We start from the raw sequence: 24464 nt of genomic DNA, 5'->3' as shown, positions 1-24464 counted from the left end.
CTATCCCACCTCATTATTTCATCAAAGCAGATCAGAGTCAGAGGCTAATAAACTATTCATAGCAGGTACAATGTTCATTTCCCTCTGTCTCCACCGTCCCGCTGCTGCTCATTATAGTCGTAGCCGCTTCCTCTGCCAGTCTTTCCCACTTGGCTGATCGAACAATAAGCACCGTTTCAGTGCAGGACAGTCAGAGCTTCACGAGATTAAATGGCAGGTGGAAGCCAGTGGAACAAAACGCTTTTATACCTGGGAGAGTGCCGTTGTTAGCGATGAAGCCGGCCATGTCGGTGTGCTGGTTGTCAATGCGCAGGTTCTTCATGCATCCCACAAACTGCCGGTTACGAACTGGGAAGTCTTCTGGGAGTTTAGGGACTCCTCCGAGGAGCAAGGGCCCCGTCAGGTCCAGAGATCTGACAACACATAACCCGGGAGAGTTCTGCCGTGCCTTAACGAAATACATCCTCATTGAGTGAGTCGGGCCAAAAATGCATGAAAAATTCATTATAGAGTTAATTCTGCTCTGCTATTTCCCCCCCTGGAGAAGAAAACAAGAAAAAAATATCATTTAAAAAACAAAAGCTTAGCTAAGACCCTGGAGACGAAGAGCTTTATTTCAAAACAAGTTTACCCTGTCTCTTAATTAGGTACAACACTGAGAGTAAAGTAAATTACATTAATCAATATAGAAGCAATAGAATAATTTAGGCAGCAAAGACAAGGAGTATTTGTGGCATTTCATTTTCAAGGACTGCATTCAAATTATAATCTTATAGATTTTCATGAACATTAAAGGTAAAGATGAATCACTGCTCATCATTTGATCGACATGTGAGGAAACATCCGGGTCGACTGAAGCTCTTTAATTTTATCAAGCAGCATGCATGTAACATTTTCTTTCAAGAAGAAAAAGAGACACAAAGCTAAACACTGTCTCAGGTTACGGAAGTTTGAAATGCCACATTTTTGGGATCGATGCTGTGGAATTATCTTCATCCCGTTTGTCCTGCCGACTCACTTTTTGGACCCCGATTGGCTGCCCTGAGCAGAGCAGGTGTAGTTTCCGATCATGTGACCAAACCTCAGGGCCACAGAGGTGTCACAGTTGTCCACCATCACCACGACAACCTTCTGGTCCGAGGGTCCCTGTGGGAGGCCCGCCTGGTTGAAGATGGGCTGAGTAAAAACAAGACAGGATGGTGAGTGTAAAGTGCACAGCTTGGGCTACAGTCAAATGAATCAGATGATACGAGGCATGTTTGAAGTTTTTATGAATGACTTTTCGTTAAAATTCTTGAAAAACAAAAACAAAAAAACTAAACAAACTATGTTGCTATTGAAATATTTTTGAAGACTCCACATTTATAAACAGTACAAAGAAATAGGTTATTGCAAAAAGAATCTCATTAATCTGCTCCACTTCATGAAGGATTAATGCATAAAACACCACTAAAACTTCTGGGAATCTCAGCGAGTGCAAAGCTGGGCGTAGCTTTAGGAAGGAGATTAAAAACTGCAGCTTTGAAAATGGAAAACAACCACGAAACAAACGATCTTTTGCATCGCACTCACTTCCGTCCCCCCCTTCAGCTCCAGCTCTCTGCTGCTGAGTATTTTAATAATTCATATCATAACAGCTAGAGCTAAAGGCAACGGGGCACACACACACACACACACACACACACACACACACACACACACACACACACACACACACACACACACACACACACACACACACACACACACACACACACACACACACACACACACACACACACACACACACACACACCCTGCCCTCTGCAGGGCATCTTCCCTGTTGACAAAGGTTTTTCTTCATTGTTTGAGAAATCAATGGGGGGTGGGGGGGTGGGGGTTACAAAAGGAGGAGGGGCCTGCCGGGGGAGAGAATGATGATCCCGTCAATAAAAGGTCGTGACCTTTTTTCAAACTGGCCAGTTTCTGCGAGGTCACGGAGAGCTCATATTAACCCTTAAGTGTGGGTTCAGGCGGCTGTCGTGCGGCAGAGCGCCGCTGCCTGACGCCCAGCTGAGCGGTGCTGCGACGGGCCGCTGAGCTGTCAGCTGGTCAGACAGGATTTAGCAGGAATTAGCTCGTCTCGTGTGCGGAGACGATACCAGAAGTTGCCTCGTTGCTGAAAACGCACGTTGGGCTTTTGTTGTTACTGTCTGGGCATTTATCTGTGTGATGTCAAACTAAAATAGATCCCCCTCAGACCGACTGCAAGAGCCTCAGGAATTATAATTTCCTGATTGCTCTGCTGTTATGACTTCAGCGTCTGATCCTCTAATTTAAAAACTCTGAAAAAAAAATAGAAAAATGACACCCAGCCTGAAATGTAGAGTAGATTTTGCTGGCTGGCACATCATCTTCAACGGCTCTATCCTGGAAGATTTATTAAGAGAAAACCGAGTCTATCAAGCTACCCAGACATGGAAAAGATAAATTTAGCTCGAGACACTGTCTCAACGTTACGTCTCTCACATGATTTCCTCGTTGAGCAGATTAGATTAAATCTCTCTGGGCTTCACCAACTTTTTACTTGGAGGAGGTATGTGCTGGGGTGGAGGGGGGGAGCTGTTTGTTCTGAACTACATTAGCAATATGTTATTGAATGTATAACTGTAATTTCTGCTTTTATATGTAAAAATTGAATAAACAGAATTGTCAAAAAAAAATCTCTGAGCTTCCAATAAAACGTGTGTGACCTGAAACTGAGACGCTTGAAATGTGGCAGTGTGTCTTGTGATCAGAGGTATGAATAAGGACTGTAAACCATCTTGTTCAATCTCATTCAAACATGATATCTATTGATATGATTGTGATGAAGATGTGCCCGTTTTAATTTACACTCTATTCTCATCAATATGACTGACGTTTTCTTAGATTTTTTAATTTTTTTATTTCACCACTTGCTTGTGCTTGTATAGTGTTGCAGTCCAAAGAAAGACATATGATGGAAAGGTGACAACACTCGTTAAATTGATTCCCCAGCTCAGAGGACTCCTTGCCTCTATAACAAGCAAAACAGGTGGTCATAAAGTTATGGCTTATCTGTGAATAGAATGATGGATTTTGGTTCCTAAAACCACAAAAGCATCTTTTACTTAACGTCAAACTACAAATGAAACTCAAGTAAACAGGATGAAAATGGAGCCTTTCAAAAAAAAAAGGATCTGAGCATTTTCACTTATGGGGAAAAAAAACCCAAAAAACAATGTGAAACAAAGAAAGAAAAAAGATAAAAACAACAGAAATGTGAAAGTGGGGATGATAAATATGCTATTAGGTGTGATGTAAAGCACATGGATCCATCAAGAAGGTCATTACTTTGCTGGGCATGACTTCTACTGGAGCAGGCTTGTGTAATTGATTTACAGGATCGACCGGCCCCCTTGAAAGGTATTGTGGGAAATATGAAGACGAAGATGGTGGGTACAATTTACAGAGAGGCTCAATTGAGAGTCCGGAAGAGCACAAACAAGCCGTGTTATTGAGCACCTTTCCCACAGGAAGCCACACTACGCTGTGGAAATGTTAAGCAGTCAGAGACAAGAGGGTGGAGGTGGCTTTTACTTTCCAGTTAATACTCCTCGAAACCAATTTGTTACAAATTTGTCGATGATGAAACAAGCAAACATGTCGTGCGAATTGCCAAAGGTGAAATCATCCGACATGCCCTTTTTTCCACGGTTTTTTTCTCTCCATTCGCTGTGAAAGCTCTGAAGCAGGCAGCGCTCCAGCTTGGACGCTCCTTTCACTGACCTCTGCTGTCATCAGTCACGGCTATTGACTCTCCAATAATGACTGTCTGTCAGGACGTCTTACTGCCACAGGAAAAAAAACACTGTCCCGTCAGGGCTGATTGGCGTGCACATATTTGCTCTGTGCCACATTAAGCAGCGCTCTCGCTCGCAGCGCCATGGGATTATGGGAATATGAGTTCTCTGTCAGAGGGCTTGACAGGGGCTGTGCAGTTGGAGCAATGCAGCAAGCAACACAAATATGGGATCTAAGATTGACTAGAAAACCATAGCAACAAGAGGGGCTGGCCCTGAAGCGCAGTGTCCCCGTTCAAAGCCCGAGTCAATACTTCTCCCTGCCTTTCTTCACCCTCCTTTCGCTCCTCTCCTGCTTGGCTTTTCTGTCCTCGCTGGAGAACAGTGAGAGAGGGGCACCTTCCCCGGGGCCGCATCATTCACTGCCCCTGGTCCCAAAGGAAGCCGAGCCAAACACAAAGGCAGCGGTCATTGCCATTCTCCACAGTCCCCCGCTACCCTGAAAGCCACATTTCAATCTAAAAATGCCCCCTCCCAGACTCACCCTGCCCCACCCCCTGTGGACAGGGACGGGTCAGAGTGGGCCACCGTGGGATACCTCCTGTGGGAGGAGCCAGGTTTCTACCTCAGCGACTCGCAGGATGTGGAATATGAGAGAAGGACGGCGAGGATTAGTTCAGCTCGAGATGTGGGCTGGACCACCGACATGTTGGGGATGTACGGGGAATATGCTACATGTTGGACATAATGGACCCACTCAGCGCCTGTGACAGAGGTTCAACTGTTCTGTACCCAGAGGAGGACTCACCACTTACTACATTACCTGTTCCATCAAAACTAAACCCACAGGTCTCTATAACCATGAGACCTGTGGGCCTTCATTTGCCATGATTTTCTACTTATAACATTATGTATTATGTCGTATACGCTTAATTAAGCTTAATGAGGTTTGAAAAGTTGGTGAAGTAACTATCTCAAGGCTACATTGTTACACTTAACCGTGTAAGTCAGAAAAATCAGCGACGGAAGCGTTTCTCCAGGTGTGAGATACAGAAAAGAGTGTATAACGGCTGTAAAGTGGCTCCTGTGTATATTTGCAGTTGTGTGTGTGTTGTTGAGTGAGCGAGAGGAGTTCTGTCATACTTGGCTGGAGTCAGAGACAAAAAAAAAACCTCCAGTCATGAACCAAGAACTGCGTCTCTCTTTAGCTTCATCACTCAGAAAATAGAAAGCGAAGTGAAGGACTGATCAGATGAGGCGTTTCAACATTCATGTATTTGTGAGTGCAGAGTAAATTGTACATTTCATACCATTACCGTCTCCTAATAAGCACACTCTAATAAGTGCCGATTCCTTGCTATTAAAAAAAATATATATATAATCTTTTTAGTCACATGACCTTTGAGTGCATAGTTTAAAATCTGCGTATGTAAACACCACTGATCTCATAAAGAGGATGAATAGCGTTCAGTTCTTTTTAACATCCTAATCATTCTGCAAAAACACATCCGCAATTAGGCAAAACAAGCCTGCTGTATGACGGTGTGGAGGCATTGAGGTGCATAAGATCAACCACATCAGCCAACAAAGCAATACATGTTGATATGAAGCTTTTACCTACAATCTCAAACTGTGACGTACAGCACAGTCAAAGCCACTGTAACTACCTCAAGAGAACCTGGACATCTTTATGTTTGTAGAATTTTTACATTAGAGTACCGGTTTATGGTGGACTGTTCAGGTTTACTTCATGATGTGACCTCTGTATTTTACTCCATATCTAACTCAGCAGACAATTAGCTCACAACACTTATTCTCATACACATGATCTCTGTAACACTGGTCGTCAGTATGTGACGTCTGCACTGCTCCTGAGCTGCATCAATGTCATTAATGAGACTGTAATGTTTGTATGGCAAAGAACCAACCAAGTTTCCCCCTCCTTCCATCGCTGTGCCGGCTAAAATCTGACCACGTTATCATACACGCTGAATAGAAAATGGGCACGGCGGGGGAGTTGCCTTGGCAACATCTTTATGATGCAAAGTGACTTTCTCAATAGAGTAAAATGTGACATCCTGTGTGTGGGTCCTGGGTGGGAAAATACTGAGAGAGCAGAGACAACAGCTCCAGACATTCCTCTGCTGATTGAGTTGTTGTGATATTGCTAGAGAGAAATGTACTCGTCAAACATATTTAGTCCAATCTGAGCATGTCTGGAGATCCAGTGCCAGCCCACTCTCTGGCTTTCATTCACACCCCTGACACTGTCTGTCTCTCTCTCTCTCTCTCTCTCTCTCTCTCTCTCTCTCTCTCTCTCTCTCTCTCTCTCTCTCTCTCTCTGTCAGTGTCTCGTTGGCACTTTGGCTTTCTTCCAGATCGTCTGCCCATCAGCAGTGATTCTTTAGTCAGACGGAGCAGCAGCACTAAAGACGAAGAACAACTAACTAACAGCTCACAGTTTCCATTCTGCACTTTGTCTTACACCCACTCCAGTCACAACGTCTCAGCGGCCACCGAGACGGAGCGCCGGCCGGCAGCCATCGCTGCAGCCTCCTCACTTTAGTCTGCCGTCTCCACCCATTTCTTTTCTACTTTCCCTTTACATTACTGTAAAGCTGCATATCTATTAATGCCTGCTTGTTTCACCGCTACAGAGAATGTCTGCCGGCACTCAAATCAACTTTACTCCTGCGGCACTTTAAAAAAAACGACCTCCGCTGAAACAAAGTGTGTCGACATCATGAAGGTGACAAAACGCGCTGCACAGTAATGGTCATGAAAGCATCAACATCAATAAAAACAATAACCCAATTAAAAAAACAAAGTCTCATGCTATTAAACCCTGCTTTTCCTTATCTTCTGAAAAAGACAATAAAACAAGAATTTATGTATTTGTTTATTTGTTTATTTATTTATTATTGTTCTTCCTGGTTTATTTGGTATACCAGGAATCTCAATCATGTGTTAAAACTTTGAAATTAAATTACGTTTTTTTTAAATATCATTAGGGTGTGCAGCCTCGGTTTATAAAAGATAAATAGACAGCAATTCAGATGATACACAAAGTTAAAAAAGCATTTTATATAGTAAACAAATTATAAACAAATAATATAAAACACGTTTTTCTTGTTTAATTATAAAGGTTCTGGTTTGAAGACAGACGAGCTTAAACCTTTTTTTTTTCAACATCAAAAATTTGTTTTACAAAAGCCAATATTTTCCTTTAAACTTTTGATACTGGGAACATTTGAACGTTTGAAATTGGAGGTCTTGCTCACCTTGTTGTAGTAGTGAACTTCCACCACATGCCACTGACCGTCGCTGACGCCCCCAACGATGTACGGAGAAACGGTGGTCTTTGTCTCACCTGGTAAACAAACCAGTAAATGACTGCGCCTGACACGGAAGAAGATTTGAAAGTCGATAACAATATGAGTGATTTCTTTTCCACCTGCAGAGAAGGTGAGCTGAATCTGCTCACTGATGATTTCCATGGCGATGAAGTCATGTTTCTCATTGAAGCGGCCGTTATAAAGTAACAGGCCGTCGGGCTCTTTGGTAGCAAACCTGAACAAAAAGAGGACAATTTATTACAAATTGACAAATTCAATCATGTGCATTATTCATCTCCTGCGCCGCTCATCGTGTGTCCTGTGCTGGAGCTGATCACAGCTGACCAGGAGTGAAGGCTGAACAGGACACAGAACGTCACACACACACACACACACACACACACACACACACACACACACACACACACACACACACACACACACACACACACACACACACACACACACACACACACACACACACACACACACACACACACACACACACACACACACACACACACACACTCACAAGCAGTACGGGCAATGTGGAGCTACCAGCTATCCACACTTGGACAGGAGCACCTGAAGGAAAACCCACGCAATACAGGCCTCCAATCGCTCGAGCCAGAGATATTCTCAGCAAATCATAGATAAATATAAAATTCACAAACATGCACACACAAAAAAATGTTTTTTTCTGAAAATGAAGTGACACTGATAGCACAAATATATCTTGTGTAGATTAAACTCAACACTTTATTCTGTGTCGCATGCTGCTTTTCAAAAAATGAACATGGTCTCCAAATTCCCTTTTGATGCCTCACATATCATCTTCGGGCTAAAAATACTGCCTTGTGTTTCAAGGAAACAGTACGACTCACGGATGTTCACTTTGAAGTATGAAGTACTATAACAAACACATTCTCGCGGTTTAACAGATGAGGTCAATCGTGAGCACAAGGGAAAATAAAAAAGTAGTTTTTTTCAGCTGAAACACAGTCGACGGATCTGCGTGCCACGAATAGATGCCGAGCCACATGAAGTGACACACAACAACGCAGAGACAGAAAACTAGGGCAATGTTAACGGAGCCGGGTTGGGGGGGGGGCCCATTACTGAGAGTAAGGAGGGAGACAGTTCGGGATAATGACAACGACAGCTTCAAAATATATTTCCTCATGGAAGAGAGCAGAGACAGCTGCAGCGCCAGCCACGGTTTCACATTACCGCGTGCAAACCAAGAGTCCCCGGGCCGCCGCGTGGGATAAAGCTGGCAAATTAATGCATATTTTAATACGCGCAGTTCAAAAGAGGTTGGGGTATTTTTTTTTCTCAGGATAACAGTATGTGGTATGAATATAACACACTGTACCTGTCAGCTGTGGTTTGTGGTCATAAGTAATTTGACTCTGTGGAAATGGGTCACTGGGATGTTTGAAAGTGTGTTATCGTAATAAAAGACCCAGCACTGACTAACACATTTATTCATCCTTCATCCCACGGGGGGGGGGCCACAACGACTCTCCTGTGCACATCTGCCAGCCGAGGAGCACGAGTGATTAACTGCTATCTGTATTTCATGGTCATTTATTCCATTTTCGACTTAAGAACTACATATTTTCTTTCTATTAACTACTGCTATGTTCTTATTTATTCTGCCCAAACGAGTCCCTTTCAGAGGCGTTTTCTCTGCAGGAGAAGTATGGCATTCATGCTGCCAAATATCTGTCTGACAACATGAGCAGTCCCCCCCCTCCCCACCCCCGTCTCTTAAGGTCTGCAGGCTTGGAGGGTATACTGTACATGATGCTGTTTGCGCAGTATTCTTGAGCTGGAAAGCAGCCAGGGGGCATCGCACCACTGACCTGCTTACTGAGGAAAACGATAATCACGACCTCTGAGGAGAGAAAAAGAGATGCCGATGCTCCAGCGGACAAGAATGGAGAGAGAGCAGAGAGGAAGTGCGGCCCGAGCTGCTTCTACACATGCAGAAAGGAACACAAGACGCCACGGAGCATTATAATCCGGGGTTCTCTCGTCCCTCGGTGGCCCTTCAGTCTTTGACGTATCGATTTAAAAGGCTGCTCCGCGTTGCCCCCCTGAGCCCTCTGAACTATAAGGGTAATCAGCCAGAACTAAACACTGACTTAACTGGCATCACTGTGTCACATTAGGCACCCATCAGTAAAAATAACAACCAGTCTGCCCTTATGTAGGAATCCTTGTCACGCTATGCTCACACGCTGCAGTGCATACGATGTGCGCAGAGGGGAGGGGGGCAAAAGATGACCCTCATATTGATTCTGCAACCTCTGAGTGGGGGAATAAAGACACTCACACTCATGTGAGGTGAAATATATACTAAAATAAGAACTACTGGATTGATATTGACTAAAGGGGCAATATGAAGCCTAGTAGAAATTCTTCAAAATCAGCACATTTGTGGAAATTCTTTATGGGATCATTGGTACAATGTTGTTTATGTTGCCTGCAGAAATGTTAAAACAGCAGTTTCTCAAAACTCAGTGACAATCTCTTATTGCTGGTTTTATTTAAATATCAAAAATGTTTACTGTAAAACAGTAAAGTAACAAATAATCTTAACTAAGATCCTGGGAAGAAGGTTCAAAATTCCCAGGTTGAAAGAGTGGAGAAAGCAAAATAAGTTGTTTCAGATCAGATATAAATTATTTCAATGATGAGAATGAATAATGATAACAAGATAACAAAGCACTGAATAATGTCACAGGAAAACTCCACATTGCTTAAATCATCTGTTTCAATTCCAAAGCATTTTACTGAAAACTTGCAAACAGAAACCACTTAAAACAATGAAAACTTCCACCTCACAGCTTAACTGAGGTCTATACAATTATGTTCAGCAAGAACCTTCAGACTGAAAATCGAACTTGTTATCTCCTGGAATAACACAGTAATTCTCCACTTTAAAAAAACAAAAAACAAAAAAATCCTGGAAAACAAAACCACTGTATTCAGAAATGCTACGTTGTCGCTGCTGATGCCATGACACTATAAACCCTTGGTGAGATTTTCACCTCAATTGCAGCAGTGCACACCGAAAACTCGCCGGCACTCTTGAGCGAACACGATTCACGTGTTGAGACGTTTGCGGTGGCAGAAGCTCGGTCTCAGGTGACGCGGCCACTTGCCGAGCTCACCTGCCTCCAGCTCTCAGTGGCGGCACTCTTCACAGCTTCTCTGACCTTCCAGCGAAATGGAAACCACTTTCAAAACTGGTCTGAGCGGTTCCCCATCAAAAAGGCTGTCATCTGAACCTCGCTTAAAGACGGGCCGAGTCCGTAAAGCTCAAGGGGGGTAGCGTTTTAAACCGTCAGCCCATTGTCAGTGTGAGCAACCTTGCCAAGCGTGTCTACGGTGACAAAAATCACAATAAACTCGGGCGAGATGTCAGAACGCGGCCCCTGTGATAGCAGCCGAGCGGTGATACTTGTTGTGGCAGATCTCCCAACAGCTTTTTTACCTCTATTTTGTTTCGTTGCATGGAAGCGCCCATGCAGGTCCGAGGAGCCTGCTGTGTTTGCATGTGTTCATGATTCACAGTTCATCTGCTCCTTTTTGAAACACCTCCCCCTCATAATCCACATTATGATGATCGACCGTATATGTCAGAAGCGCCGAATGCAGCCTCGACTTCATTTACAAGAAATGAAATTCAAAATAGGGGCTGTCGTGTCTGTTTTCAAAACCAACACACTAAAGTGAGCCTGACGTGTCTGGTCGGCCCCGTGGTTTTGAGTTGGGTGGAAAAATGAAGAAAAATGATGGGGTCCCCAGCTGAAGCCTTTGCTATTTTTGATGAATGTGAATCGCGCTTCGGATGTCACCTCCAGCTCTCAGTCTAAGTGTTGGCGTTCGCGCTGACATCACATCTCACGTGAAGGAAAATCTCTGTCAAACTTTTCCTTCAGCCCCGCCTGAGATCATGAGAACCGAACTGAGTGCGTCTCGCCTTTAAATACATGTTGTGTATGTTGCGTTCATGTGATGAGATTTGGGACCGTCTCACGTTTGAACAAATAGGATCTTGTTCAAAATGAAAGTGAGACTTTGCTGAAACCCAGATGAGAAGATAAAAACGACTCTTGCCTGCAGTATTAACATCCTGGTGTTATGTTATGTCAGCCTGCGCCCTCAACATTCAGCCACACGACTATTTTACAATCTTTCTTTTACAGGCTGCTCCCCTGTCCATACATCTAACATGCTTCAGCTGTAGCTCTGCAGTATTTATAGCTCAGGTTGCTGCACTCTGATACTGAAGTGGCTCTACAGGAGATGGCTGTTGTTCAGTGATCCCACAATTGCGATTAAAAAACCATCACGTGGGGGCGGTGGTCAGCGTGTGGGAGCCGGGAACGTGCATGTACGAGTGGGGGCGTGGAGGCGGATGACGAGTGACTCACAGAGAGCAGGTAATGCAGGTGAGCTGCGGCTCTTTGCGGGGAGGTGGGGTTGCTTACGTGAGCGAGAGGGTGAAGTGAAAGCGCTGGCGGAGGCCCTTGAAGGTCACGAACGAGTGCGGGGGGAAGTTGCGCGTGGTCATCTCGCAGTAGGGCTTCTCGTAGCCGCCCGGCGGACAGTCGCACTTGAATCCGCCGACCAGCAGGTTGACGCAGGAGCCCCCGTTCTTGCAGACCCCCGCGGCACAGCGGCCCGAGCGGGACGACAGCTCGCACCGATCTCCTGCAGAGGGACGGAGGCGCGGGGAAAGTGGAAAGAAATGAGGATTAATATCATCGGTGACAAGCAGCCTCACCTCAAGTCTTCACCATCTGGGATTTTATGCCGCTATGTGCTCTTTTCCCGTCACCGCAGCTTCCAACATGTGCCACTGAAGAAGTGTAACATCATCCACCTCGTCTCCGTGAAGGATAAACTTTGAAACGTACAGGAATGGATGCAAAATAAATACTGACACCGTTGACAAAGTGTATCACAGAGAATCTTGACTTCACAATATCGGCAGTGGTTTCTCCCCGACACCTTCTGCAGTTTCAATCTCTCTTTTTTTTCCTCCCCACAATGTCACAAGCAGCATGACTCCTTTTCCTCTCTCTGGGGGGAAAAAGCCGCAGCTTGTGCAGCATTCATATTCAGAGGAACGACAGGGCGGCTCGAAAGCAGTGAGCTGGAAGTGTTTGTGCATTCAGGCTGTGAAGCGGTCCAACCAAATGAGAGCAGTTTCCGCAGACAGTGATGGCTCGCGATGATTGCTTTCTGCTTTCTCACACCTTATAGTCAATAGAACAGTTCATGTTTTTATCATGAGCCATCCGGGGGCGACTGATTGAGCAAGCCACAGCAAGCCATCGAAATGTACAGAAGTTCTATCACTAAAAGGCAAAGTTATAATAACAACGCTCATTAAATTATCCCTCAATAATGGCAAAAAGTTAAGAACAGGACTGCACCTCGAAATAATGAGTATACACTACAGATTATAAAGATCTGCTTGTACTTTTCTGTACTCGCAGCTGATCTGCGCCGCTCGTCGGGAGCGTCGGGATAAAGACTCTCCAGCAGCTCGGAGGTGAAACTGCTCCCCTCGCTCACTCCCCTCGCTCGCTCCCCTCGCTCGCTCTCTCATGTGTGAACGGAGATTTGTGTGAAAGCGACCCAGTCAGCGGCCGGGACGTCTTTTACTGTCTGACACTGACTGATGCACAAACAGCCCACAACACTGATACACACAGTTTTTTTTATTCACTCCCTCACGATTAATCACTTCATTCACAACCCGCTGAGGGCAAGCTTCTGAGTTTTATTGCTGCTGTTAGGAAACGTCGATTCAGTCAGACGATAATGGCTTAAAATATTCATAGACATCTTCCCGGACCAGAGGTCATGACGCACATTGAACTTTTAGCGTTTTAGAGTAGACCGTTTTATTAACATGCTTTTATGAATTGCTATTACGTGTTTCGGTTGGCGTTTGAATCCATCTAATGTGATTTGATTTCATGTCCCAGTCTTCTGTTTTTCTGTTCCTACTCAGTATGCCATTCAAATGACTCTTCGGGGGAGAATAAAGTGGATAAATATCCCCGTCTGGTCTGAGTATCTCCACCTCTGCTGAAGTATTTCTACTGTAATATAGGATACAATCAATCACTCTTATATAGTTATAAAAGGTCACTTCAGCAGAAAGCAAAGCAAAGCTCACAGCTGTCATATTATATCAAATGTGTTTTCATTTTTACAAAATTCTTATTCTTTAATCTGATTTACTTTCACTTTTCTCCCTCCTGTTCTGGCATCACAAGTATCACCAAGTATACCAGATGTTTGCTCGTGAGAAATTCAGTTCATGCTCTGCAGATCAGTAACACGGCTGCCATGTTCAGCTGGTTTATTATCTTCTGCTGCAAAGTTTCCCTTGATCTTAATACAGCAGACAGTTTTACCAGTTGTAAGAACCTGATAAATATCACTTCAATTTTCATCAGTTTATGTAGTTAGAGCTTATAAAAAGAATGCACTCAGGTCCAACAAATGTAGGACTATGAAAACACATGGTTACCCGGGATTTTATCGTTTACTGTGGTGTTCAGTTACATGTCTGTTACTACACATTTAATATTTACATGATGCTCTGTTTGTGTATTATTCAATAGTGATGTCGGTTTACAATAAATTGGTAATTACAGTGTTCTAAGGTTTATAATAATTACAATAATTTAAAGTGAGCGACATTTTGTTCTCTAGGCAGTTTCTTCGTATTAAAATATTCCCTTTCACCATCTTATAAATAAATATTGAAAGCTAACAAGGGGTGAGTGCTACGAGCCAGTGACGAAATGGTTATACAGTTAAATAATCAACTCGAAATAACATCATGCTGATTTTTGTCTTTACGGCAAGAATATTGTCCACTATGATGTCTCTGATGTCTCACATTAGATAGGATTAAATGGTAAAGCTTTATAGATTTATAGAGTAGTGGATTTTATAATTAGATTTAATGCCCGGAACAGACCATTGCTGCTCCACAAGGCTCCGTCCATTAATTAGCCATTTCAGCTAATCACTGGAAATGAAGGTAACAACGGGTGGTTGATTGGAGTTGATGTAACAGTGGTGTTGTGATTTACCTTTTTAGTAGATGAATGATGCGAAAGCCCTTTACAGGGATCCAGTGACAAATGTTTAAAAATGTATAATCTTTGTTATTTTTACAGTTTCCAGTGGTGTTTATATCCCCCATATATCTTTGCAGTACAAAAAGACATCGTATGTTAACACAATGCTGCCGCAGCGGCAAGCTGTCAAATCCCTCAAGGCACAATGACGTACTTGATTCTCTGAGGTTGCGTCGACTATCACAGGAAGATTATCTGCTCTGAGACAAGTGGGGGAAAAAAAAAAAAAAAAGACTACTGCAGTGCAATCACAACAACGGTGCCATAACGTTTGATGAATCTTTGTTGCTCCCCTGGCAGTTATTGTTTCTTTACATTGAACCCATCCAGTTCATAGTTAACCTGAACTTCACACACGGTAGGAGGAGCAGCAGCCCACCGCCACCAGGGGAGTTGTTGGGGGGGGGTTAAGTATCTTGCTGAGTGATCCAGAGTAGTTACCTGTCTAAAAAGGGAATTGAACCATCCCAAAAGGTATCCTTCGTATGTAGAGCTACAGGCACCTTTAAAAGTCTGTGTAAAATAAAAAAATTTTAAATTATTTTTAGGGTGTTTTCAAGGGAAAGAAAGAGAATTTGGTGTCCTTGCCACTGACACGAGCAATAAATAAAAAGTTAAATGGTAACACGGAAAGCAGCAATTTCGAGTAAATGTAGTGGAAAAATAATAGAGAGCGAGACATATTAAGTATTATGACAGCATATCCTGTTCTGAAGTGGTATGTGAAGTTATGGTGTGTCAAAGTGCCATTTCTCGGCACCACTCTGTTGGAAATGGAGTATAATGACTGCTTTGTCCTGTCAGACTGTAACTATTAGATTTCATGTTCGTGCTGAACTCTCCTGATGACAAACAGCCCCTGCTGGCCAGCAGGTGGTGAAATAAAGGCTTTCTTGTGGCAGTGCTTGCCTTCTTATTAATTCAGTGACTTGCTGTAGGCGAATAAAGTTCACGTTGCTTTAGGCAGTGGACAAACATGACATCAGCAAACAGCGAGTTAGTAAATAAAGTCGCAGTGAATAACGAAATGGTTTTCCCGTTAAAACGGTATTCATCAGTTGTTTTCCATGCTGCTGTTCTTCCTGCCTGGTGGCGCCCTGCGGGACGCCTCCGCCACAGGTGCTTCGAACAGCAGCTTTATGTTACCAGGTGAGCAGCACACCGGGGCGGGAACGATCCCTCAGCACGTCCCGATCAATAATTCAAGCACGTCTCCTCTGCTCTATTTACGCCCCTATATATAAGTCCAGCTCAGTGCCCACACTCTGTGTTTGCTGCCAGCATGAATCATTAAGCAGCAAATCGCTCAGACACCTCGGAGGGCCGGCTTTTATTTAGACACCTAGAGACACTTTGCTTTTTTTAATTGTAGGCCTTTTTGTTGGGGTGAACGCATGTAAAGAGATACTGACATGTACCAACAGAGAAACATTTCAGCTAATAGATGCAATTAAAGTCAAAACAATAAAATGTATAAAAAAAAAAAAAAACAAGACTGAAATAGACTGTAGAGGATTCAGGATCATATTAAAATAAGTACATCGAGATATAGAAGGGTTAAGATTAGAGAAAGATTTGGATCTTCCTTCTCCTTTTCAGACATGATTACTGTTTGTGTGCATGTGTGGTGTGAGTGAGTTTACATTCACTATAGCTAAAGGGATATGGGTATATTTATACATATATGTAAATATTTAATAATTGTTATGATCCGCATGTCTTAAATAAATAATTTCATTTATTCGATCATTCATTATAAATTGATAACCAAAAACAAGCGGAAGCAAAGCAAAGCAAACCTATAAATCAATTATCTCTATTAACTATGTAGATTTCTTGATAAACATCCTGAGCTTTTAACCCGTCTGAGTGGCAGATATTGTTACCAGATGATGAAACATGAAGCCAACAAATCAACCAAAAAGGTAAATGCAGAGTTTTTGTCCCGTTGGTTGTTTGTAATGAGCGCATTGTAAGTACAACACACAGTAATAGTGCACCTCCCCTCTGTGCAGGCTGCACCTGTGGAATACATTTCCACAGAGATCTTGAGTCTGGTGATTCTCAGCTGCCGGGGTAACAGAGGAGCATCATCACTCCTCTTCCTCGGTGAAACGGAGTGGGTGGATCCCTCCGGACACACCAAAAACACAGCACAGGTAGGCTGCAGGAGTGAGATCTGCTCTCTCTACGACGGTTTATACAAAACACAGATCCTGTGTGTCGCAGTGGAGGAGGCCGGTGTGAAGATATTGTATAAAGCTCCACCTATACGAGTGAAATCATTCAGGAATATGAAGGTGAATAATCTGATCGGGTGATCAATAATGCGACAGAAACATGACCTCTAGCTGTACGTTGGATCGGATCTTCCCATCACATTACAGGTCAACTGAGGCCTGAAGACAAAAGGCATTGGAATGCCTCTCACCCTCTGACACATCAATAGAGACAGTAAAGGAATATTCTACCACAGAAAAGCAAGAATACTAGGTTTCTGTAGGATACATGTTTACAGTCTGTTTCCCAAAGAGCTTAACCTACATGCAGTCATTGCAGTACAGGGGGGAGGTGTATGAATAAATAATAAAGCTTTAAAGCATCCTTCAATAATCTACTACTTGTAACAGCAGAGATATCGTAATAAAAGTTCATGTCATGTAAGAATGGACCTTAAATATACTGTATATAGGCCGGTCATACCTGTCACTGTAGCTGCACTACTTTTGCATTCTATGTATTAATGTGAACACAATGTAAGCATAGCATGCAAAAATCACATCTGTTTGCATCACATATGCAAATGCAAATGTTTCAGCATGACTCGATGGGTTCAATTATTTTTCTTCATCTGTGCTCTAATAACTCAGGTGACAATTACAATGATCTAATCACTACGGGGGTTAGTTTCTTGGCCTCTTTTCACTTTACATAAATACTATCCTATGTTTCGAATTAAAACAAAACTGAAAATACACAGCCCCCGTCATTTCCACACAGTGATGCACACTGGTTTTTACCCCTGAGAAAGAGAGAGAGGGATTTCATGTTGGTTTGGGAATCAGAATTCACTTCAGTGCTCAGCTCAAATATTCTATTAAAGAGGAGAATCTCCAGAACAACATCGTGCTGATTTTATGATTTCAAAACAGTCCATGTGTTTGGCAACAGTTTGATTCACCCCCTCTCCTAGAGGGAAATTGTAGTGGCTTTCAGCATTTGGCAGGTGTTCATTTCACTAGTGTGAGGTTGTTTGAGTGTGAACATTTGCCAGTTTTCATTCCCAACCATGTCTGAACATTCAGAGCTCACAGGACAAATTAACAAAGAGGGGAGAGAGAGAGCGAGAGAGAGAGAGAGAGAGAGGTTAACAGTGAGCTGAGAATGATCATCGCAAACACAAACAGAAAGCTGTCGATGATGTCGATTAGTGTTTGAAAAGATGAGTGTCTCTCCTGTTTGTTTTAAGAGGAAGGTGTGAGGACTAAAAGCAGGATAACATGCCGTTGTTCTACAGAGTGACTAAGGCGAGTCAAATCATCCAGTCCGTCCCTCTAAAGAACTGCAAAGATGATAGCTGATGTTTTTTTCTTTTTTCTTTTCATTTTTCTTCCCGTTACCATCTGGTAACGCCTACGGTCCAACAGTTTCCCAGTACACACACGTACACACACACGTACACACACACACACACACACACACACACACACACACACACACACACACACACACACACACACACACACACACCATTAACACATAAATATTCCACAGATTGTCAGTGCACCTTTCTTACACACATAATTGCTGCTATTCGGCACTTAACCACCCACCCCAGCCACACAGGGAGGGTGCAATTTAGCACTCCGAAAAACACACTCACACAGACACACACACACACACACACACACACACACACACACACACACACACACACACACACACACACACACACACACACACACACACACACACACACACACACGGTTTGTTTAAATGCCTTGCAGGGATTCACTTACAGTTGTTACTTTAGCCATAACTACTACTTGTCTAATGGTAACCGTTACCTCTTTACCCTGACATTTTGATCTATTTTCTTTTTCTTACCGCGACACATTTTTTTTTTATCTTGGTCTAACTTAAAAATAAACCGTTACTAAAAAAAATTATGCTTTTAGTAGGAAAGACACTTGCATGTAATGTAACTTGTGTCATTTTAATAATAAAGATAAATGTAATGTGGGAGATGATTATAATTTCAAGTAGAATGTAGAGCCTCTTGAGAAGGAGGATGCCTCAACATTGAATATTTTGTGATCATTTGTTTAATTCAAAAAACAAAATGGTATTTTTGGTATTAGTGATGCCTGAAAGAAAGGTACTTCAATTAAGACCATTATACTTTCTTTCAAAATGTTTTACCTGTCCTCTATAGTCTCAACTGATAGGCCAGCGAGACTCAGGAGGCGGAGCCAAGAGGGAAGGGTTAGGAGGAGCAGGAAGTGATGTGGGAGGGGGGGGGGAATGCTGGGAACTCATGAGGAAAGAGAAGCTTGTCTTTGGCGTGATTTTCATTTTGCAATACTGGCAGCCCCTTGCACCAATTTCACACAAAAAAATCAGCTTCTACAGTGATTTGGATTGAGTGATCCAATAAAAAAGTCCTAAAATCACATTCTCACCACATTCTCACAACACCATTTCAGCTATAAGCTTAGAGGATTTGCAACTCCTCTTCATACCGGATATAAACAACGCAAACGTTTTCAGACTTTGTAAATAAAATTTCTTGGTACATTAACTTATTAGTATATGTATTTTGCACAATCTGGATGACGTGCCTGATATTTCATATCCACAAAGTCAATAGTGTGTGCTATTTTGCGTGTGTGTGTGTCAGACGTCATCCTCAGTGCGTCGCGTTAGTGGATCAGCCTCCATGCATGTGTGTCCATCACCAAGATTTTATATGGACAAGCCCTCAGTAGATCAGGCCCTGTAAAGCCTAACCATAATGTTCACCTATATGGCCACTAAAAATAAGCAAAACTTTCCAATGTCGAGCATTTTTGGTCCCGACATGATCTTTCACTACACCTGCTCACACCTCAAGATGTGAGAAAAACAAGGTCAAACATTCTCTCCAGGGACAATCCATTGACTGAAATGCATTTCCTATGAATTTACACACACACACACACACACACACACACACACACACACACACACACACACACACACACACACACACACACACACACACACACACACACACACACACACACACACACACACACTGAGCACTGATGAACCCGGCGTTGACTGAAGTAGAGCAGTGGGTGTTGTATATCACAGTTAAACACATCTAATAAAAGCTGTCTGCGCGACCTCGTTTAATCAGACAGTCTGACGGTGTGATTCAAACATCAGCTCCAGGGACCCACTCAGCGAACACAGTGAGACCAGTCCACCACATTTAACTGCGTCGGAGTCTAAATCTCTCTAATGCTGCCCACTGTGGGAGAAAAATACCCCCCACTCCACCCACTCGTTGGTTCTCCCGCTCTGCCCTTCTCTGCTGATTCACGTTAAAAGCAACTGCAGTTCAGCGCCAAACACCCACAGCTGTGCCATAATATGTAAGTGCCACTCAACCTGGACTCTGAGCCCACGCACTCAAATGCCGACACTATTTTGAGGATTCATACACAGCTGTATAAATAGGTGAGAAAAAAAAACAAAAAAAAACCTTTCAGTGTTCAAAAAGACATAATCAAGGAAAAGCTATTACTGAGTTCACAGAGGCCACAGCATGACTTTTAGCAGCTCCTTTACCTGAAGGCCTTTTCAAGCTGCAGGGTGGCTTTTGGCGGATAAAGTACGGTAATTATTTTCTTGCTGATGAAAAAGAAAAGGAGAAATCCAAGCGGTGTTTCCACAGGCCTGAGATGAAGTATCTTCTCTACAACAGCGAAGGAATGCACCAATAAATATGTAATAAATAGAGTCGGAATAATCTAATCTGACACACTTTACTCCGCTAACCATTGAAAATGTTTATTCACTTTAAATCAATTATAATACCGTAGTTTTGAACTGATGGATATAGCTACCTAACTGTTGCACAGACAAATGGTGCCTCTCTGCAAATTTGTATAATGGAATCATGCACACATCGTGACACACTATATGTCAGGCTTCATGCAGAAAGTGGAATTTTATGTTGCTTTACTCCAGTAAAAAATATGTCGTTAAGAGAATAGTCATCCATCTTCTATACTGCTTATATTCTCCTATTCAGGGTAGCTGGAGCTCATCCCAGCTAACTGTAACTATATAACACTGGGAAAAGAGAATAATCACAAGAAGAAATGTTCTCAGCATGAATCTAAAAATCAAGACAATCTTTTGGTTGAAGACTGACGACTTCAAGTTGAACTTCCATGAGACGGTTTCTTCACTGCTGCTTCCTACTGTTTTATGCTAATGTCTATATTTCTTGTGTTTTCGCACTATATGTGAAGCACAATATGTATTCTGATGTTTTTATATGATGTTCAGGTGGCTGAACAAGCGTGAGGTCACAATCACCTTTAACCTTTGACCTCTTAACCACTAAACGTCAGTCGCAGCGAAGGGAAGTAAAGCTGCATGAGGGTTCAGACATGTACATTTATAAAACATCCATGTACATAATTGATAAACATGTACCATATCAGGTTACAAACTACAGATTTACTGCTGACACATAACAAACTGAGGGAGGTAGTTCACCCCATAAACACGAACAACTATCATGGTGTTTCAAAGACACGCTAAAACTCCCAATCGCATTAAAAAGTCATCATGTGACCCACTTAACCTCTCAACAAAAAGATGGGGCAACTACCCTGAAATTCATATTGTATAAATTAGCATACATTTGCTCTATTTCTCTTTAAACTCCTTTTCAGCTTCTCCCTTTTCCCCTTCCACCATAAACCCACTGAGCAGACAGTCTTTAACCCTTTGAGGATGTGAATAATATCTAGAGCAATGAATAAATAACATATCCTGCTGTGATAAATTAATTCTTCATTTTCAATTTTTTTGGGGGGGGAAAATGAAGGCTGCTGTCCTCTCTTTTTCACTTTACGATGTTTTTATTAATTCTTTAGTCTTAGGTGTTTTAACCAGCCAGGTATTTCAGAGCCAGGGGACAAGCTCCATCTGTAAGCATCTATAATTAATCCTTTCCTTCCTTTGCTCCACTCAGCACAACGACAGCATAAAGAGAAACTGCTCTTGTTTGTTTTTTCCCTTCATCATCACCAGTTTTTAAACAGGCAGGAAAATGATGCAACATTGCTCTTCTACCCATTTACTCCAGTCTTTTGTTTGTATATGTTTCTATCTACATATCTATTTTTTACGTCACTTCCCGCCTTTTAACATTCAGAAACGTGAAGCCGTGCTTTTCGGGATCATGTTTGTTCATTAGCGTCCGATGTGGATTACCACCGCAGGGACACATCAAATCAATAACTCATCACTCAGTCTTTGTCTGCTGAGCGGTGGTCATTAGTGGAGTGGACAGTCTGTGTCTATAAAGGGCCTCGTTCAATAAGGAGCTGAGGACGAGACAGATGCAGACATTAAAGCCCCCCATGGGATCTTTGTGGAGAAATGAACATTTGGGAGGCGACGTGTGAACAGCTTGGCAGAAACCGTGCCCTTTCACCTCCAAAGAGAAATAAACACTTAAGGACAGATTTTCTTTCTTTTTTTTTTTTTTTTTTATACGAGTCTGAAAATGTTTGATATAATGCTAGTTCTTCATAAAACACAAAATATTAACGTACAATAAAGTATCACTTTGCTTGTCAAAATATCTTCTTTTGATACCGATTTATCAATATCTGTGATCAACATCAACTCTACGAAGATTGAATCTTAATAAAAGAACAACAATCATTTTATATGTGTTCATTATTTGTTATTTGTTGCGTGATTTTTCTCTTTTTTGGAGGGTTATTCTTTCAACATGATATGACCCGATGGGGGCCGCAGGGGAGCATTGGTAGTGGTGCATGCGTTTCTTCTGGGTACTCCGTTTAGTATGTGTGATTGCTGCTCTGCAACAAGCAAAGAAACGTTTACTCATGTAATTAAAAAAAACAAAAACAAAAACAAAAGAACTTGGGACAGAAATGTGACCTGATTTTGAATTAAAACATCAAGAAAATTCAGAGGCTGAAATGTTGTCTTTGTTTAGCAGATAAACAACACAACTGAGAATTTAGTGTAGCGGGAAAGGCATAATGAAGAATTCATTAAATAATATGTATTTATCTTGTTTTTAAATGATAAATAACTACTTTTTGTCTTAGAATTAGATGTATTTGGAGGTGTACTAAGTCTGAAGATGACCAAACCTAAGAGCAACCAAACTTTAAGTTTGTTTCCATGTCAGGAGCCTCAGTGAATGACAGAAAATGACAGTGATGTGCAGGATCAACACAAAAAAAAAAAAAAGAACACTTAATAAGTTTATTTTCGAGAAGAGGCGGAAAAACCTTTCAGAACAGATCTGTTTTCCAGACCTCCTTCACAGGGAGAGGCTTCACGGCGGTGCACCTTCTATTAAATCATCCAAATCAAAATCTGCAGCGAACTGAAAAGTTTCACCTCTCTGACACGATACTGCTGAATGTCAGGTCACAACCAAATACATTCCAGAAGTTTTATTTTGATGCTCCACCGATAAAACGGAGCACAATCCAGAATAGAACAAGCAATCAGCCTGAGCAGCAAAAGCCTCATAAAAGATTATGTTGGAAACGAACTATGACAAGAAAAAAACTTCTGCCCACGTAGAGTATTATTTAGTAAAACATAGTGGAGCAAATATGTCATATGTTCATGTCAAAGCAGAGTCTGTAAATTCAATCTGTGTACATCACATGTTTGAACGACCATGAAGAGGACCATCTGGTTCATGAAGCTATAAATTGATTAAAAAAAAAAAAAAAAAAAAGATTTTATAAAACGGGGGCTCTCACCTGTGTAGTCCTCAAAGCACTCGCAGGTGAAGCCTCCCTCTCGGCTGCGGCACACGCCGTGAGGGCCGCAGGGTTTGGAGTAGCACAGGTCGATCTCCGTCTCGCAGTAGTCTCCCGTGAAGCCGGCGGGGCAGCGGCAGCGCAGCCCGGCGATGGGGTGGATGGGTCTGAACAGGATGGTGTCCGAGGAGACGAAGGGAGCCAGACTGTCGAACTTGAGCACAGACACGCACTTCATGTAGTTCTCGCAGGGTTCCCGCAGGCAGATGTTGTCGTCGAAGGGGAGAACCTCCTGAGAGGAGATCTGAGCCAGGAGGCTGCGGTTCAAATACAGCCTCTCCTGGAGTTCCTCGGAGCAAAAGAACTCCCCCGTCTCCAGACCCCTGCCGGGCCGATCCCCTCCGTGTGAGGCCCCCCCGGGGCGCTGGTGCCCCTCCCCGAACACGGGCACCGCCACGGACAGGCTGACGTTGAGGATGCGAGCGCTGACGTCCGTGTCGTCTTGGATGTTGAAGATGACGACGTCCTCGGGGGCGGCGGAGAGGACGCGGGCCACGCCGTCCAGGAACTGCGCGAGCAGCAGGGACAGGAAGTGCTCCTGGGAGGTGTTGGCGAGTCGCAACGTGATGCTGTTGGACAACATTTCGTCGGTGATGATGGTGACCTGGAGGAGGCACTGAGCTGACACCGAGTGGATTCCATCTGAAACAGAGAGCAGGGGGGGGGAGAAGGAATAAAACCACTGACTGATAAACGTCTTTAATACGCAGCTGGAAAGGATGAGAAGGCATCCCACTGCTCACACCAGTGCAACAAGGTGTAATGACTTAAACCACCGGATGTCTCAAAAAGAAAAACTCCAAGGGAAACGTATTCATCGGGTGGACTTGAGGGGAGTTTTATTTCCTCAAATCTTTTAAGGTAAAGCAAATTTTAAACACAAAATGCCAGAACATGTGTGTACCAACACCTACTGATCACAACCAGCATTGGCTTTTACAGCAGTCTCAGCTAAAGCAACTTGTTTGTTGGTTAAGACCGTATGGACCAGTCTTTGCTTCCCATGTGCCTTAATTAAAGAACCTTTAGTCAGCCGTAATC

The 24464-nt window shown here is 42.9% G+C and overlaps 1 protein-coding gene across 1 annotated transcript in view; it reads right to left on the bottom strand.

Annotated features, from left to right (window-relative positions):
* celsr2 (cadherin, EGF LAG seven-pass G-type receptor 2) overlaps positions 1–24464 on the bottom strand; it is a gene marked incomplete at its 5' end in the record, with an annotated part of 62685 nt that overhangs the window by 15519 nt on the left and 22702 nt on the right. Inside the window, 6 exons of the mRNA XM_080494622.1 lie at positions 250–413; positions 1019–1176; positions 7085–7173; positions 7258–7373; positions 11644–11866; positions 23364–24065. Coding sequence (XP_080350748.1) covers positions 250–413; positions 1019–1176; positions 7085–7173; positions 7258–7373; positions 11644–11866; positions 23364–24065 — 1452 coding nt within the window. The remainder of the gene's footprint in view (positions 1–249; positions 414–1018; positions 1177–7084; positions 7174–7257; positions 7374–11643; positions 11867–23363; positions 24066–24464) is intronic.

Source organism: Blennius ocellaris (assembly GCF_963422515.1).
Source record: "Blennius ocellaris genome assembly, chromosome: 4".
Lineage (NCBI taxonomy): Eukaryota > Metazoa > Chordata > Actinopteri > Blenniiformes > Blenniidae > Blennius > Blennius ocellaris.
The sequence above is the reverse complement of the archived record's forward strand: the minus strand, read 5'-3'. Positions and strand labels throughout refer to the sequence as shown.